At 49.7% G+C, this 13571-nt stretch overlaps 1 protein-coding gene across 1 annotated transcript; it reads left to right on the top strand.

Moving 5' to 3' along the window:
• Positions 1-7613: 7613 nt before the first annotated feature.
• Positions 7614-13343, top strand: LOC311125888 (SH3 domain-binding protein 5-like; the record flags this gene model as incomplete). Its single annotated transcript, XM_084199913.1, has 7 exons — positions 7614-7619; positions 7704-7868; positions 9474-9604; positions 10179-10221; positions 10303-10519; positions 10610-10984; positions 11988-13343. The coding sequence occupies 7 exons, from the start codon at positions 7614-7616 to the stop codon at positions 12167-12169; spliced, it is 1119 nt and encodes a 372-aa protein (XP_084056039.1). The 3' UTR covers positions 12170-13343.
• Between the last annotated feature and the right edge of the window lie 228 nt (positions 13344-13571).

Raw genomic sequence — 13571 nt, 5'->3', positions numbered from 1 at the left:
AGGATACAGACCCGTCGTCGTGAAAGGGGGCGCCAAGGTCCACCTACTACCGGCATTCGGAGAGATCCGACTGGGCTCCTGTCATCTACTGCCACTCACCCAGGTCAGCTTGATCAGTCTGAGCCTATGGAGATTGGGCGAGCCTCTCTCACTCCTGCAGAGCGCCAGCGCCGCTTCACCTCAAACCTCTGCCTCTATTGTGGAGGTGATGGACATCGTGTGGTAACCTGCCCTTTAAAGGGCCGAAGCTCACCGGGCATAGGGGGAGTCCGGTTGAGTTCAATGACCATCCAGTCCTCCGACCGCAAACCCCTGCTGCAAGTTCACCTCCGCCTCTCTGACTCAACTCACACCCTGGCTGCTCTGGTGGATTCTGGCGCCGAAGCCAACATAATGGACATCAAGCTGGCACGCCAACTGGGACTGGAGAACCTCCGTTTGACACCTCCTATTCCTGCCCGGGCACTGGACGGACACTTACTCGGATCGGTCACTCATGTCACGGCCCCGGTCTCGATGGGTCTGTCCGGAAACCATCAAGAAACTATCCAGTTTCACCTGCTCCCCTCTCCAGGCCAACCCCTCATCCTGGGTTACCCATGGCTCCGCCGGCACAACCCTCAGCTCGACTGGGTGACCGGGGTGATCAGGGAGTGGGGAGAGGACTGCCACCGAACCTGCCTGCTTGCTGCCGCACTACCCCCTCGGCCAGTACCTACTAACTCCGCTCCTGACCTCTCCAATGTCCCAGAATGCTACCATGGTCTCAGAGAGGTGTTTAACAAAGCAAGAGCCACATCTCTGCCCCCTCACCGACCGTACGACTGTGCCATCGACCTCCTCCCTGGAACAGCCCCTCCAAAGGGTCGTCTTTATTCGTTGTCTGCTCCTGAAAGAAAGTCCATGGAGGACTACATCAATGGCTCTCTGTCCGCAGGATTAATCCGTTCATCTTCATCTCCTGCTGGTGCTGGCTTCTTCTTTGTGGGGAAGAAGGACGGATCTCTTCGCCCCTGCATCGACTACAGGGGACTCAACGACATCACAGTGAAAAACCGTTACCCTCTGCCTCTGCTCACCTCTGCTTTTGAGTTGCTCCAGGGAGCCACTGTTTTTACCAAGTTGGATCTCAGAAACGCTTACCACCTAGTGCGGATCCGGGAGGGAGATGAATGGAAAACCGCATTCAATACACCAACAGGCCACTACGAGTATCTGGTTATGCCTTTTGGCCTCACCAATGCTCCTGCTGTGTTCCAGGCGCTAGTGAATGATGTACTGCGGGACATGTTAAACAAGTTTGTCTTCGTTTACCTGGATGACATCTTAATCTACTCCAGAAACCTGTCTGAACACACCCGCCATGTCCAGCAAGTCCTTCATCGTCTTCTGGAGAATTCCCTCTACGCCAAGGCAGAGAAATGTGAGTTTCACGTCAAGACAGTGGCCTTCCTGGGGTACATAGTGGCAGAGGGAAGTATCCAAATGGATCCTGCCAAAGTATCAGCAGTCACTTCATGGCCAGTTCCGGAGAACAGAAAGAAGCTGCAACAGTTTCTGGGGTTTGCTAACTTCTATAGAAAGTTTATCCGGAACTACAGTACCGTTGCTGCCCCTCTCACTGCTCTAACCAGCACCAAGCAACCCTTCACCTGGACCCCAGCAGCCGACAAAGCCTTCAGTACCCTCAAGGTGAGGTTCACCTCCGCTCCCATCCTCCAGATGCCTGATGTGGACCGGCAATTCATTGTGGAGGTGGACGCCTCGGATGTGGGAGTTGGTGCTGTGATTTCTCAGTGGGCTGCGGAGGATAGGAAGCTCCATCCCTGTGCCTTTTTCTCACGTCGGTTGTCCCCCTCTGAGTGCAATTACGACATAGGGAACCGTGAGCTGCTGGCTGTGAAGCTTGCCTTGGAGGAGTGGCGTCACTGGCTGGAGGGGTCCACCATTCCATTTCTCGTTTGGACCGATCATAAGAACTTGGAGTACATCCGCACGGCCAAACGGTTGAACTCCAGGCAGTCCCGCTGGGCCCTGTTCTTCACCAGGTTTAATTTCACTCTGTCATACCGGCCTGGATCACGCAACACCAAGCCAGACGCCCTCTCCCGTCAATTCCAGAAGGATGACACCCCCTCCAAGGACCCTGTGTCGATTCTGCCTAGTCCCTGCATCGTTGCAGCTCTGACCTGGGCTGTTGAGGAACAGGTGCTGGAGGCTCTCCGTAACCAGCCAGGTCCCAGCACTTGCCCAGCTGACCGCCTTTTTGTCCCCGAAGACCTGAGGTCCCAGGTCGTTCAGTGGGGACATGACTCCCGCCTAGCTTGTCACCCTGGCTCCACCCGCACTTACAACCTGCTCGCCCAGAGGTTCTGGTGGCCCTCTCTGAGAAAGGATGTACGGGAATTCGTCCAAGCCTGCCCCATCTGCAACCAACACAAGTCGTCCTGCCAGCCCCCAGCCGGATTGCTGCAGCCCCTGCCTGTGCCCAGACGTCCCTGGTCTCACATCGCCCTTGACTTTGTCACGGGGCTGCCCCCTTCAAGTGGCATGACCGTCATTCTCACCATAGTTGACCGTTTCAGCAAGATGGCACACTTCATTCCCCTCCCCAAGCTCCCAACCGCCAAGGAGACCGCCCAGGTGGTCCTGGAACACGTCTTCCGGATCCACGGACTGCCAAAGGATGTTGTTTCTGACCGTGGTCCACAATTCTCCTCCGCTTTTTGGAAGGAGTTCTGTCACCTGCTGGGAGCCACAGTCAGTCTGACTTCCGGATTCCATCCCCAATCCAATGGGCAGTCAGAGCGGGCTAATCAGGAGCTCGAGAAGGCACTGCGATGCATGACTTCACGCAACCCCCACTCCTGGTCGCAGCAATTGACATGGGTGGAGTACGCACACAATTCCCTGACCTGCTCTGCCATCGGTATGTCCCCTTTCCAATGTGTTTATGGATACCAGCCTCCTCTATTTGCCAGCCAGGAAGAGGAGGTTACTTGCCCATCTGCACTTGCTTTTGCCCGTCGATGTCGCCGCACCTGGTCACAAGCCCGAGCCACACTCCTCAGATCCGTTGCCAGCTACACTACCGGGGCCAACCGTCGGAGAATTCCTGCTCCCACCTACCATGTTGGTCAAAGGGTGTGGTTGTCATCAAAGAACCTGCCACTCAGGGTGGAGTCGCAGAAGCTGGCACCTCGGTTCATTGGCCCATTCCCTATCATAAGAGTGATTAGCCCAACTGCTGTCCGGCTCCAACTGCCTAATTCCCTGAGGGTGCACCCCACTTTCCATGTGTCTAAGATTAAGCCCATCCATGAGAGTCCGCTGGTCCCTGCTGCGCCTTGTCCTCCGCCTCCACGGCTCGTCGATGGTGGTCTGGTTTACACCGTCCGCCGCCTGCTTCGGTCCAGACGGAGGGGTAGGGGTCTCCAGTACCTCATTGACTGGGAGGGCTATGGACCTGAGGAAAGGACCTGGGTGCCAGCTAGTCGGATTGTGGATAGGACTCTCATCACCGCTTTCCACCAACGGCATCCTGATCAACCTGCAATCCGTAGGGGCCGCCCCAGAGGGGTCCCTAACCGTCCTGCCCGCTCGGCTTCCTGTCCTGTGCCTGATCCTGTCTCGGGACCTGTCCCATCTCCCGACCACGGCCCTCCGGCTTCCTCCGAGGATGAGGACGTTCACTCGGACCGTTCGGAGGAGTTCTAGCCCTCCTCCGGCTCCCCTCCTCCCGCCCGGCGTGGTGTTGCTCTTGGGACTTCTGGGGCCGTCCCTTGGGGGGGGGGTTCTGTCATGAGCCTCTCACTCCACCGGGTTACCACCTTAATTTTCTTCCACTCTGCTCACCACTCTCTCTACTCAGCCTAACTAGCTCCACCTGTCCCTGCTCTGCTCTGCTCTAATTACTCTGCCAGCTGCGCTGCATTACCCACTACCTCTCCCAGTATTTAAGGCCCTGTCTTTCAGCTCTCCGGTGTCAGATCGTCTGCAAAGCTCTCACCCGGAACCTGTTTGCTCGCGCTTCTGGCTCACCCTGGTTTTGTGACCCCGGACCTGCCTGATTTTTGGATACTCTTCTGCCCCAGGAGATCCAGACCTGCTTCTGCCATAACGACTCCTGACTACTCTTCTATCCCGGTAACTCTGACCAGCCTTCTGCCTTGCTACTACGTATTTTGGATTTCCCTTGAACTGTACTGCTGCCTTGTTTCATTCCGCCCTGTTGTGTCTGTGTCTCCCCCCCCCAGGACTTCTGGACCACCCACCACCGGCTTCATAGGACGCATCGCTGCCACTGGGGGGGGCACAGACCCAGCACATTGGACGGGATCCCTGTTACCCCTGGAGCCTTCATTCACTCCCTACTTCCCTTTTCCCTTAAGTTTTAATAAACTTTCTGGTGTGACGCAATTGTGGTCCTCTGGTCGTCTGTCTGAACCGTGACACACGGGACACCACTAAGAACGTATCTGCAGCCTACAACAACAGAGACTGTGTTTGTCTGTTTGATAGAGGCAGTGTGTGTGGTAGGTGGGTTGGTCTCAGTCATGGTAAAATGTCTGTCTCATTCCCTCACCTCATATCTCCTGCCTACACTCTGGACTATGAAAGCCTGCTGTTGTTATGTACTGGCAAAGGGAGCTGGCTGGTGGGCAGCGGTCAGGGCTGTCAGACAAAAACACACATACACTGAGTGTACAAAACATTAGGAACACCTGCTCTTTCCATTACATAGCTTTCACCGGGATTCACCTGGTCAGTCGATGACCCCTTACTGATGTCACTTGTTAAATCCACTTCAATCAGTCTAGATGAAGGGGAGGAGACGGGTTAAAGAAGGATTGAGACAATTGAGACATGGATTGTGTAGGTGTGCCATTCAGAGGGTTAATGGGCAAGACATAAGATTTAAGCGTGCCAGTTTGAATGTGTCAAGGGCTGCATCGCTGCTGGGTTTTTCACTCTTAAGAGAGTTTCCCGTGTGTATCAAGAATGGTCCACCACCCAGGCCTCCTGAGTGGCGCAGTGGTCTAAGGCGCTGCATCGCAGTGCTAGCTGTGCCACTAGAGCGCCTGGTTCGAGTCCAGGCTCTGTCGCAGCCGGCCGCGACCCGGGAGACCCATGGGGCGGTGCACAATTGGCCCAGCAGGGATGTTCTTGTGCCATCGCGCACTAGCGACTCCTGTGGCGGTCCGGGCGCAGTGCACGCTGACTCGGTCGCCAGGTGTATGGTGTTTCCTCCGACACATTGGTGCGGCTGGCTTCCTGGTTAAGCGGGCACTGTGTCAAGAAGCAGTGCGGCTCGGTTGGGTTGTGTTACGGCTCTCGACCTTCGCCTATCCCGAGTCCGTAGGGGGAGTTGCAGCGATGGGACAAGACTGTAACTACCCAATTGGATACCACGAAAAAGGGGGTAGAATACCAAAGAAAAGAACGGTCCACCACACAAAGGACATCCAGCCAACTTGACACAACTGTGGGAAGCATTGGAGTCAACGTGGGCCAGCATCTCTTTGGAATGCTTTCGACACCTTGTAGAGTCCCATGCCCCGAGGAATTGAGGGTGTTCTGAGGGCGAAATTCAATATTAGGAAGGTGTTCTCATTGTTTTGTAGACTCGGTGTGTGTGTATATATATATACACACACACACACACACACACACACACACACACACAAAGAGATGGATGGAAGAAGAGAGAGGGAGGAATAAATTACAGAAAGAGGAGGATGAAAACAGGTCTTTGTAATGGAAATTAGTTTGTTTTTGAGCTTTCGCATCATACTTGTTTATTCAGTTAGTTGAATAATCAGTTTAATTACATTTCTCTCTATCCATCCTTCTCACACACTCTCTCTCTCTCTCTCTCTCTCTCTCTCTCTCTCTCTCTCTCTCGTCTTGCATTCAGGGAGAGATAAAGGGATTTAAACAATCATGAGAAGCTGCTCAGCTCAGTGCGTGTGTGTATGTATGCATGTGTCTGTGTGTGTATAAGCCTATAATAGCTATTAATATTTAAACAGCAGCCGCATAGTGAAGCTGCATAGTGAAGCTGTATAGTGAAGCTGCATAGTGAAGCTGTATAGTGAAGCTGCATAGTGAAGCTGTATAGTGAAGCTGCGTAGTGAAACTGTATAGTGAAGCTGTATAGTGAAGCTGCATAGTGAAGCTGTATAGTGAAGCTGCGTAGTGAAACTGTATAGTGAAGCTGCGTAGTGAAGCTGTATAGTGAAGCTGCGTAGTGAAGCTGTATAGTGAAGCTGCGTAGTGAAGCTGTATAGTGAAGCTGCGTAGTGAAGCTGTATCGTGAAGCTGCTCACTTTGAAGAACTGTCTTTCTTCTCCTGTCTCCTCCCCCTTACTCCCCCTCCAGCTCCTCCCCCTTACTCACCCTCCACCTTCTCCCCCTTCCTCACCCTCCACATTCTACCCCTTCCTCACCCTCAAGCTCCTCCCCCTTCCTCACCCTCCACCTTCCCCCCTTCCTCACCCTCCACATTCTCTCCCTTCCTCATCCTCCAGCTCCTCCCCCTTCCTCACCCTCCACATTCTCCCCCTTCCTCATCCTCCAGCTCCTCCCCCTTCCTCCCCCTCCACCTTCTCCCCCTTCCTCACCCTCCACATTCTCCCCCTTCCTCACCCTCCACCACCTCCCCCTTCCTCATCCTCCACCACCTCCCCCTTCCTCATCCTCCAGCTCCTCCCCCTACTCATCCTCCAACTCCTCCCCCTTCCTCCCCCTCCAGCTCCTCCCCCTTCCTCCAGCTCCTCCCCCTTACTCACCCTCCACCTTCTCCCCCTTCCTCACCCTCCACATTCTACCCCTTCCTCACCCTCAAGCTCCTCCCCCTTACTCACCCTCCACCTTCTCCCCCTTCCTCACCCTCCAGCTCCTCCCCCTTCCTCATCCTCCAGCTCCTCCCCCTTCCTCATCCTCCACCACCTCCCCCTTCCTCATCCTCCACCTCCTCCCCCTTCCTCATCCTCCAGCTCCTCCCCCTTCCTCATCCTCCACCTCCTCCCCCTTCCTCATCCTCCTCCCCCTTCCTCACCTTCCTCACCCTCCACCTCCTCCCCCAGCCTCCACCTCTCCTCCATCCAATTCCCCGTCTCCATCTCTCCTCTACTCCCTCCTCCCAAGAAAAACGAAGAGTACGTGGCTGACATTGATGTTAGGGTTAAGGGTTTGGTTAAAGCTGCAATATGTAACTTTTTGGGCGACCCGACCAAATTCACATAGAAATGGGAGTTATAGATCTGTCATTCTCATTGAAAGCCAGTCTAAGAAGCGGTAGATCTGTTCTATGTGGGCTATTTCTATGCTTCCCGTTCTTAAGTTTCGTTTTTGACTCTTTTACTTTCAGTTTTGTACACCAGCTTCAAACAGCTGAAAATACAATATTTTTGGTTATGGAAAAAATAGTTCACAGCTGTTTAGATGGTACAATGATTCTCTACACTGACTGCTTGTTTTGACACATAAACTGAAATTAGGCAAACTATTCAAATTTTAGCAACCAGGAAATGGCAGAGGGATTTCTGCACAGTGCACCTTTAAGGTTAGGCTTAAGGTAAGGGTCAGTTTTAGATTTTGGCTTGTCGGGGATGCTGGTCAGTCAATGGGATGCTGGTCAGCAAATTTCCCTTTAAACATGAAAGTATTAATTAAACTACATTCAAGCATTCTCTTCCCAGGCCCAGCTGGAGGCCCAGAGGGCAACGGGGGAGTTCCAGCGTGCGGTGGAGATCCTGCGGGCGGCTAAAGAGACCATCGCCCTGGCAGAGGAGAGACTACTGGAGGAGGACAGCAGACAGTTTGACTCAGCCTGGCAGGAGATGCTCAACCACGCCACCAACAGGGTACTGATGGGATTATATTTAGAACTAGATAAAAACATTATCTTAGGACAGGGGTGGGTAACTCTTGGTCCTGGAAAGCCACAGTGTGTGCTGAACCTGATTAGGCATTAGTAGTAGTAGTAGTAGTAGTATAGTAGTAGTATAGTAGTAGTAGTAGTAGTATAGTAGTATAGTAGTAGTAGGAGTAGTAGTAGTAGTAGTAGTAGTATAGTAGTAGTATAGTAGTAGTAGTATAATAGTAGTAGTAGTAGTAGTAGTATAGTAGTAGTATAGTAGTAGTATAGTAGTATAGTAGTAGTAGTAGTAGTAGTAGTAGTATAGTAGTAGTATAGTAGTAGTAGTAGTAGTAGTAGTAGTAGTAGTAGTAGTAGTAGTAGTAGTATAGTAGTAGTGTAGTAGTAGTAGTAGTATAGTAGTGGTAGTAGTGGTAGTAGTAGTAGTATAGTAGTAGTAGTAGTATAGTAGTAGTAGTAGTGGTAGTAGTAGTATAGTAGTATAGTAGTAGTATAGTAGTAGTAGGATAGTAGTAGTAGTAGTAGTAGTAGTAGTAGTAGTAGTAGTGGTAGTATAGTAGTGGTAGTATAGTAGTAGTAGTATAGTAGTAGTAGTATAGTAGTAGTAGTAGTAGTAGTATAGTAGTAGTATAGTAGTAGTATAGTAGTAGTATAGTAGTAGTAGTAGTAGTAGTAGTATAGTAGTAGTGTAGTAGTAGTAGTAGTAGTAGTATAGTAGTAGTAGTAGTAGTAGTAGTAGTAGTATAGTAGTAGTAGTAGTAGTATAGTAGTAGTAGTATAGTAGTAGTATAGTAGTAGTAGTGGTAGTATATTAGTGGTAGTATAGTAGTAGTAGTAGTATAGTAGTAGTAGTATAGTAGTAGTATAGTAGTATAGTAGTAGTCGTATAGTAGTAGTAGTAGTAGTAGTAGTAGTATAGTAGTATAGTAGTAGTAGTAGTAGTAGTATAGTAGTAGTAGTGGTAGTAGTAGTAGTAGTAGTAGTAGTAGTAGTAGTATAGTAGTGGTAGTAGTAGTATAGTAGTAGTAGTGGTAGTAGTAGTATAGTAGTAGTATAGTAGTATAGTAGTAGTATAGTGGTGGTAGTATAGTAGTAGTAGTAGTAGTAGTAGTAGTATAGTAGTAGTATAGTAGTAGTAGTATAGTAGTAGTATAGTAGTAGTATAGTAGTAGTAGTAGTATAGTAGTAGTAGTATAGTAGTAGTATAGTAGTAGTATAGTAGTAGTATAGTAGTAGTATAGTAGTAGTAGTGTAGTATTAGTATAGTAGTAGTAGTAGTAGTAGTAGTAGTAGTAGTAGTAGTAGTAGTAGTAGTAGTATAGTAGTAGTAGTAGTATAGTAGTAGTAGTATAGTAGTAGTAGTAGTAGTAGTATAGTAGTAGTAGTAGTATAGTAGTAGTAGTAGTAGTAGTAGTAGTAGTAGTAGTAGTAGTAGTATAGTAGTATAGTAGTAGTAGTAGTATAGTAGTAGTAGTAGTAGTAGTAGTAGTATAGTAGTAGTAGTAGTAGTAGTAGTAGCTTGATCTTGGTGGAATAGATAAAAGCACACACACACCATAGACTGACTCTGCCACCTTATTGGCTGTTGCAGGTGATGGAGGCGGAGACGACGAGGACTCGTAGCGAATTAGAGCACAGAAAGATGGCGAACCACTACAACGCCTGCATCAGTCATATGAGACAGCTGGAGAAGAAACTCAAACGCACCATCAACAAGTCCAGGTGCGTGTGTGTGTGTGTGTGTGAGGCTGTGTGTGTGTGTGTGTGTGTGTGTGTGTGTGTGTGTGTGTGTGTGTGTGTGTGTGTGTGTACGTATGAAGCTGTGTGTGTGTTTTGGTCCTGTTACTGTGACTGACTGCTGAGAAGAGAGAGGAATGCATAAACCAACTCAGCCACCCCTATCTCAGGCCTCTCATTGCTCAATGTGTGTGTGATGTCCTCCAGATGTTAGATGAGTAGGCCTGTGGTGTGTATGTGTGTGTGTGTTTGGGCGTAGTGTGTGTGTGTGTGTGTATATGTGTGTGAGTTTGGGTGTAGTGTGTGTGTGTGAGTTTGGTCATAGTGTGTGTGTGTGTGTATATGTGTGTGAGTTTGGGTGTAGTGTGTGTGTGTGAGTTTGGTCATAGTGTGTGTGTGTGTGTGTGTTTCCCTTCGAGGGCGTGTGGAATGTAGCAGCTCTTGGAGGTGCAGTGTAATTTTTCCAGAGGTTCATGGTTGCTATGACGACTATACAGCACCATGTCAGAATTACCAACTCTCTCTCTCCTGCCCACCCTTTCTCTCTCTCCACCTACAGGCCATATTTTGAACTGAAGGCGAAGTACTACCTACAACTGGAGGTATGTACAGTGTTCATTGTTTCCGAACAGACAGTAACTTCTTTGTGTGTGTAACACCCCATACTTTCTTCTCTCTCTCAGCAACTAAAACATTGCGTAGACGAGCATCAGGCGAAGCTGACCGTTGCCAAGGCAGACTATCGCACAGCGCTGCGTAACCTAGAGACCATCTCCGAGGAGATCCACGCCCGGCGACGCTCCGTCACCATGGGAACCAGAGGGAGGGGTGTGGGGGCCGAGGGGGATGGAGGCCATGAGGACATCACCAACTTCAAGATGGAGTCAGACGGACTGTCCAGTGAGTGACACACACATACGTACACACACACACACACGTTTTAATGTGTATATCTGTGTGTGTGTTTTAATGTGTGTGTATGTTTTCCAGTGGCGTCTGTGACGTTTGATGAAGAAAGAGGATCAGAGGAAGAGACAGAAACACACTCCACCTCCGCTGCCCTCGACATTCCCTCCTCCTCCCATCATCCCTCCTCCTCTTCCTCATCCCTCCATCCCTACCCCTCCACCCCTCTGGACCTGCCCTACCCCTATCCCTCCTCCTCCTTCACCCCCTCTGTCTACCTCTCCTCTGCCCCCTCTCTCCTCTCCTCGTCCTGTCCCAGTGCCATGGAGGGACCCAGTCCTGGCGGCTGGCTAAGCCCAGAGTCGATGTGTGGTTCTGGGCATGACTGTCCTCTCTTCGGCCCCCGCTCCCAGTGCAGTGGGGCCTCCTCCCCAGACACAGACTGCGACCAAGAGAGAGGTATGTGTGTCTTCCAGTGACTGTGATTATTGGGTTACTACACTGAACAAAAATATAAACGCAACATGCAACAATTTCAAAGATTTTACTGAGTTACAGTTCACATAAGACAATCAGTCAATTGAAATAAATAAATTAGGCCCTAATCTATGGATTTCACATGACTGGGAATACAGATATGCATCTGTTGGTCACAGATACCTTAAAAAAAAAAAAAAGTAGGGGCGTGGATCAGAAAACCAGTCAGTGTCTGGTGTGACCAACATTTGCCTCATGCAGTGCGACACATCTCCTTCGCATAGAGTTGATCAGGCTGTTGATTGTGACCTGTGGAATGTTTTCCCACTGCTCTTCAATGGCTGTGCGAAGTTGCTGGATATTGGCGGTAACTGGAACAAGCTGTCGTACACGTCGCTCTAAAGCAGCCCAAACATGCTCAATGGGCTTATGGTAGAGAAATGAACATTAAATTATCTGGCAACAGCCCTGGTGGACATTCCTGCAGTCAGCATGCCAATTGCACGCTCCCTCAAAACGTGAGACATCTGTAGCATTGTGTTGTGTGACAAAACTGCACATTTTAAAGTGGCCTTTTATTGTCCTCAGCACAAGGTGCACCTGTGTAATGATCATGCTGTTTAATCAGCTTCTTGATATGCCACACCTGTCAGGTGGATGGATTACCTTGTCAAAGGATAAATGCTCACTAACAGGGATGTAAACTAATTTAAGCACAACATTTGAGAGAAATAAGCTTTTTGTGCACATGGAACATTTCTAAGATCTTTTATTTCAGCTTATGAAACATGGGACCAATACTTTACATGTTGCGTTAATATTTTTGTTCAGTGTAGTTAAAGGATTGCATTTTAGAAAACAAGCTTATTCACCTTTTACCCTGCTTTGTGTGCGCGTGCGTGTGTGTGTGTGCATGTGTGTGTGCGTGTGCGTGTGTTTGTGCGTGTGTGCATGGGTGCGTGTGTGTGTGTGTGTGTGTGTGTAGGTGACAGAGCAGAGGGAGAAGAGCAGAAGTTGGAGCCTGGTCTGAGTAAGCTGACCCTGACCAAAACACACCCATTGCATCCCGGGAACGACGACCCCAAAGGTGACCCTAAGACGATCTCCAGCCCCGCCCCCACAACCCATAGCCCCGCCCCCATCATCCTCCTGACCAAAAGCGTCTAACGGACAGACGGCTTCAGCTCTCACATCGTACCATTGACTCATGACCTTTAACCCTGAACTCTGACTATCAGCCTTTCTATGAACTTCAGTCTGGACTTCAGTAACATTATGTGTTTTTGTTCACTCCAGAGGCAAATCTGAAATCACCCCCTATTCCATAAATAGGAAATAAGGTGGAAATCAGTGGAGGCTGGTGGGAGTAGCTATAGGAGGATGGGCTCATTGTAATGGCTGGAATGGAATTAATGGAACGGAGTCCAACATGTGGTTTCCATGGCGATGTGTTTGATGCCGTTCTATTTCATTCCAGCCATTACAATGAGCCCGTCCTCCTATAGCTCCTCCCACCAGCCTCCACTGGTGGAACTAGGGCTCCATTTTGGATCTTGTCCAGAACTGATCGGGAAGAAACTGGAAGGGGAATTCAACATGATGGATAACTAGGGATTGTGGGGGAGTATAGCCAGGCGAGTCTATCATCAACTCCTTAAAACACTGGCATAGCCAGCCCAGTCGATCATCAACTCCTTAAAAGATTTGAAGGAAGGGTGTGAAAGAGACTCTTCACACTTGTCACAAAGGGTGCACTTGCACACTTCCTCTCATGGACTTAAAAGCAATGGATTGTGTAAGCTGGAGGAAGTTTCCACTATTGTTAATTGTTGGAATGACCCTGGAGAGAGATGTAGTTGTGACTGTTGACCTCTGGTCTCAGTGGGGATTCCCCAGAGGGGACAACAGGAGGACAGAGACTGTGACATCACACCACTGAACCCTGGACTTCTGAGCACCCCTGATACCACAGTGTGTGTGTGAAGGGCAGAGGTTACTGTGGTCTCAGCATGTGTGTTTGGGTGTCAGAGGAACAGCATGTTACTGCAGTTTTTCTCCCTCACATAGGCTGACTGGGATGGTTTGCAATTACTATGTGTTGTGCATGTTTGTGTGTGTTTGTGTGTGGTTGTGTGTGGTTGTGTGTGTCTGTGTGTGTCTGTGTGGTAGGTAGCGTGACAGTGTGTGTAGAGACGGTTTCAGTGCAGTTGTAGTGTTGGTGTATTACTCCTGTATAGGGAGAGGACAGCCTGCCTCTTGTTAGTAGAGATCCTATATGTATACTCTGTGTCTCTGATCTACACTACTATGTATCTGTTGTTCTTATAAAACATATCTGAGATGTTTGTTTCTGCGTGACTGACACTGACACACTGTAGCGTCACAACCAGGAACCCCCCCCCCCCCCCCCTCCCCTCCCCTCTCATAGACCCTCCCCCAACACACACGTTAAAACCCCAAAGTCACCATTGGGTCACCTCCTCAATGCTAAGGGATGGAAACAAACACTACCTGACACACACACTGGCGAGAGATTTCTACCTGCTGCTCTCTCAACTGTTGCAGTGTT

The sequence above is a fragment of the Coregonus lavaretus genome (genome assembly GCF_964263955.1).
Source record: "Coregonus lavaretus genome assembly, contig: HAP1_SCAFFOLD_4104, whole genome shotgun sequence".
Classification (NCBI taxonomy): Eukaryota; Metazoa; Chordata; class Actinopteri; order Salmoniformes; family Salmonidae; genus Coregonus; species Coregonus lavaretus.
This window is presented reverse-complemented; position numbering and strand designations above follow the sequence as displayed.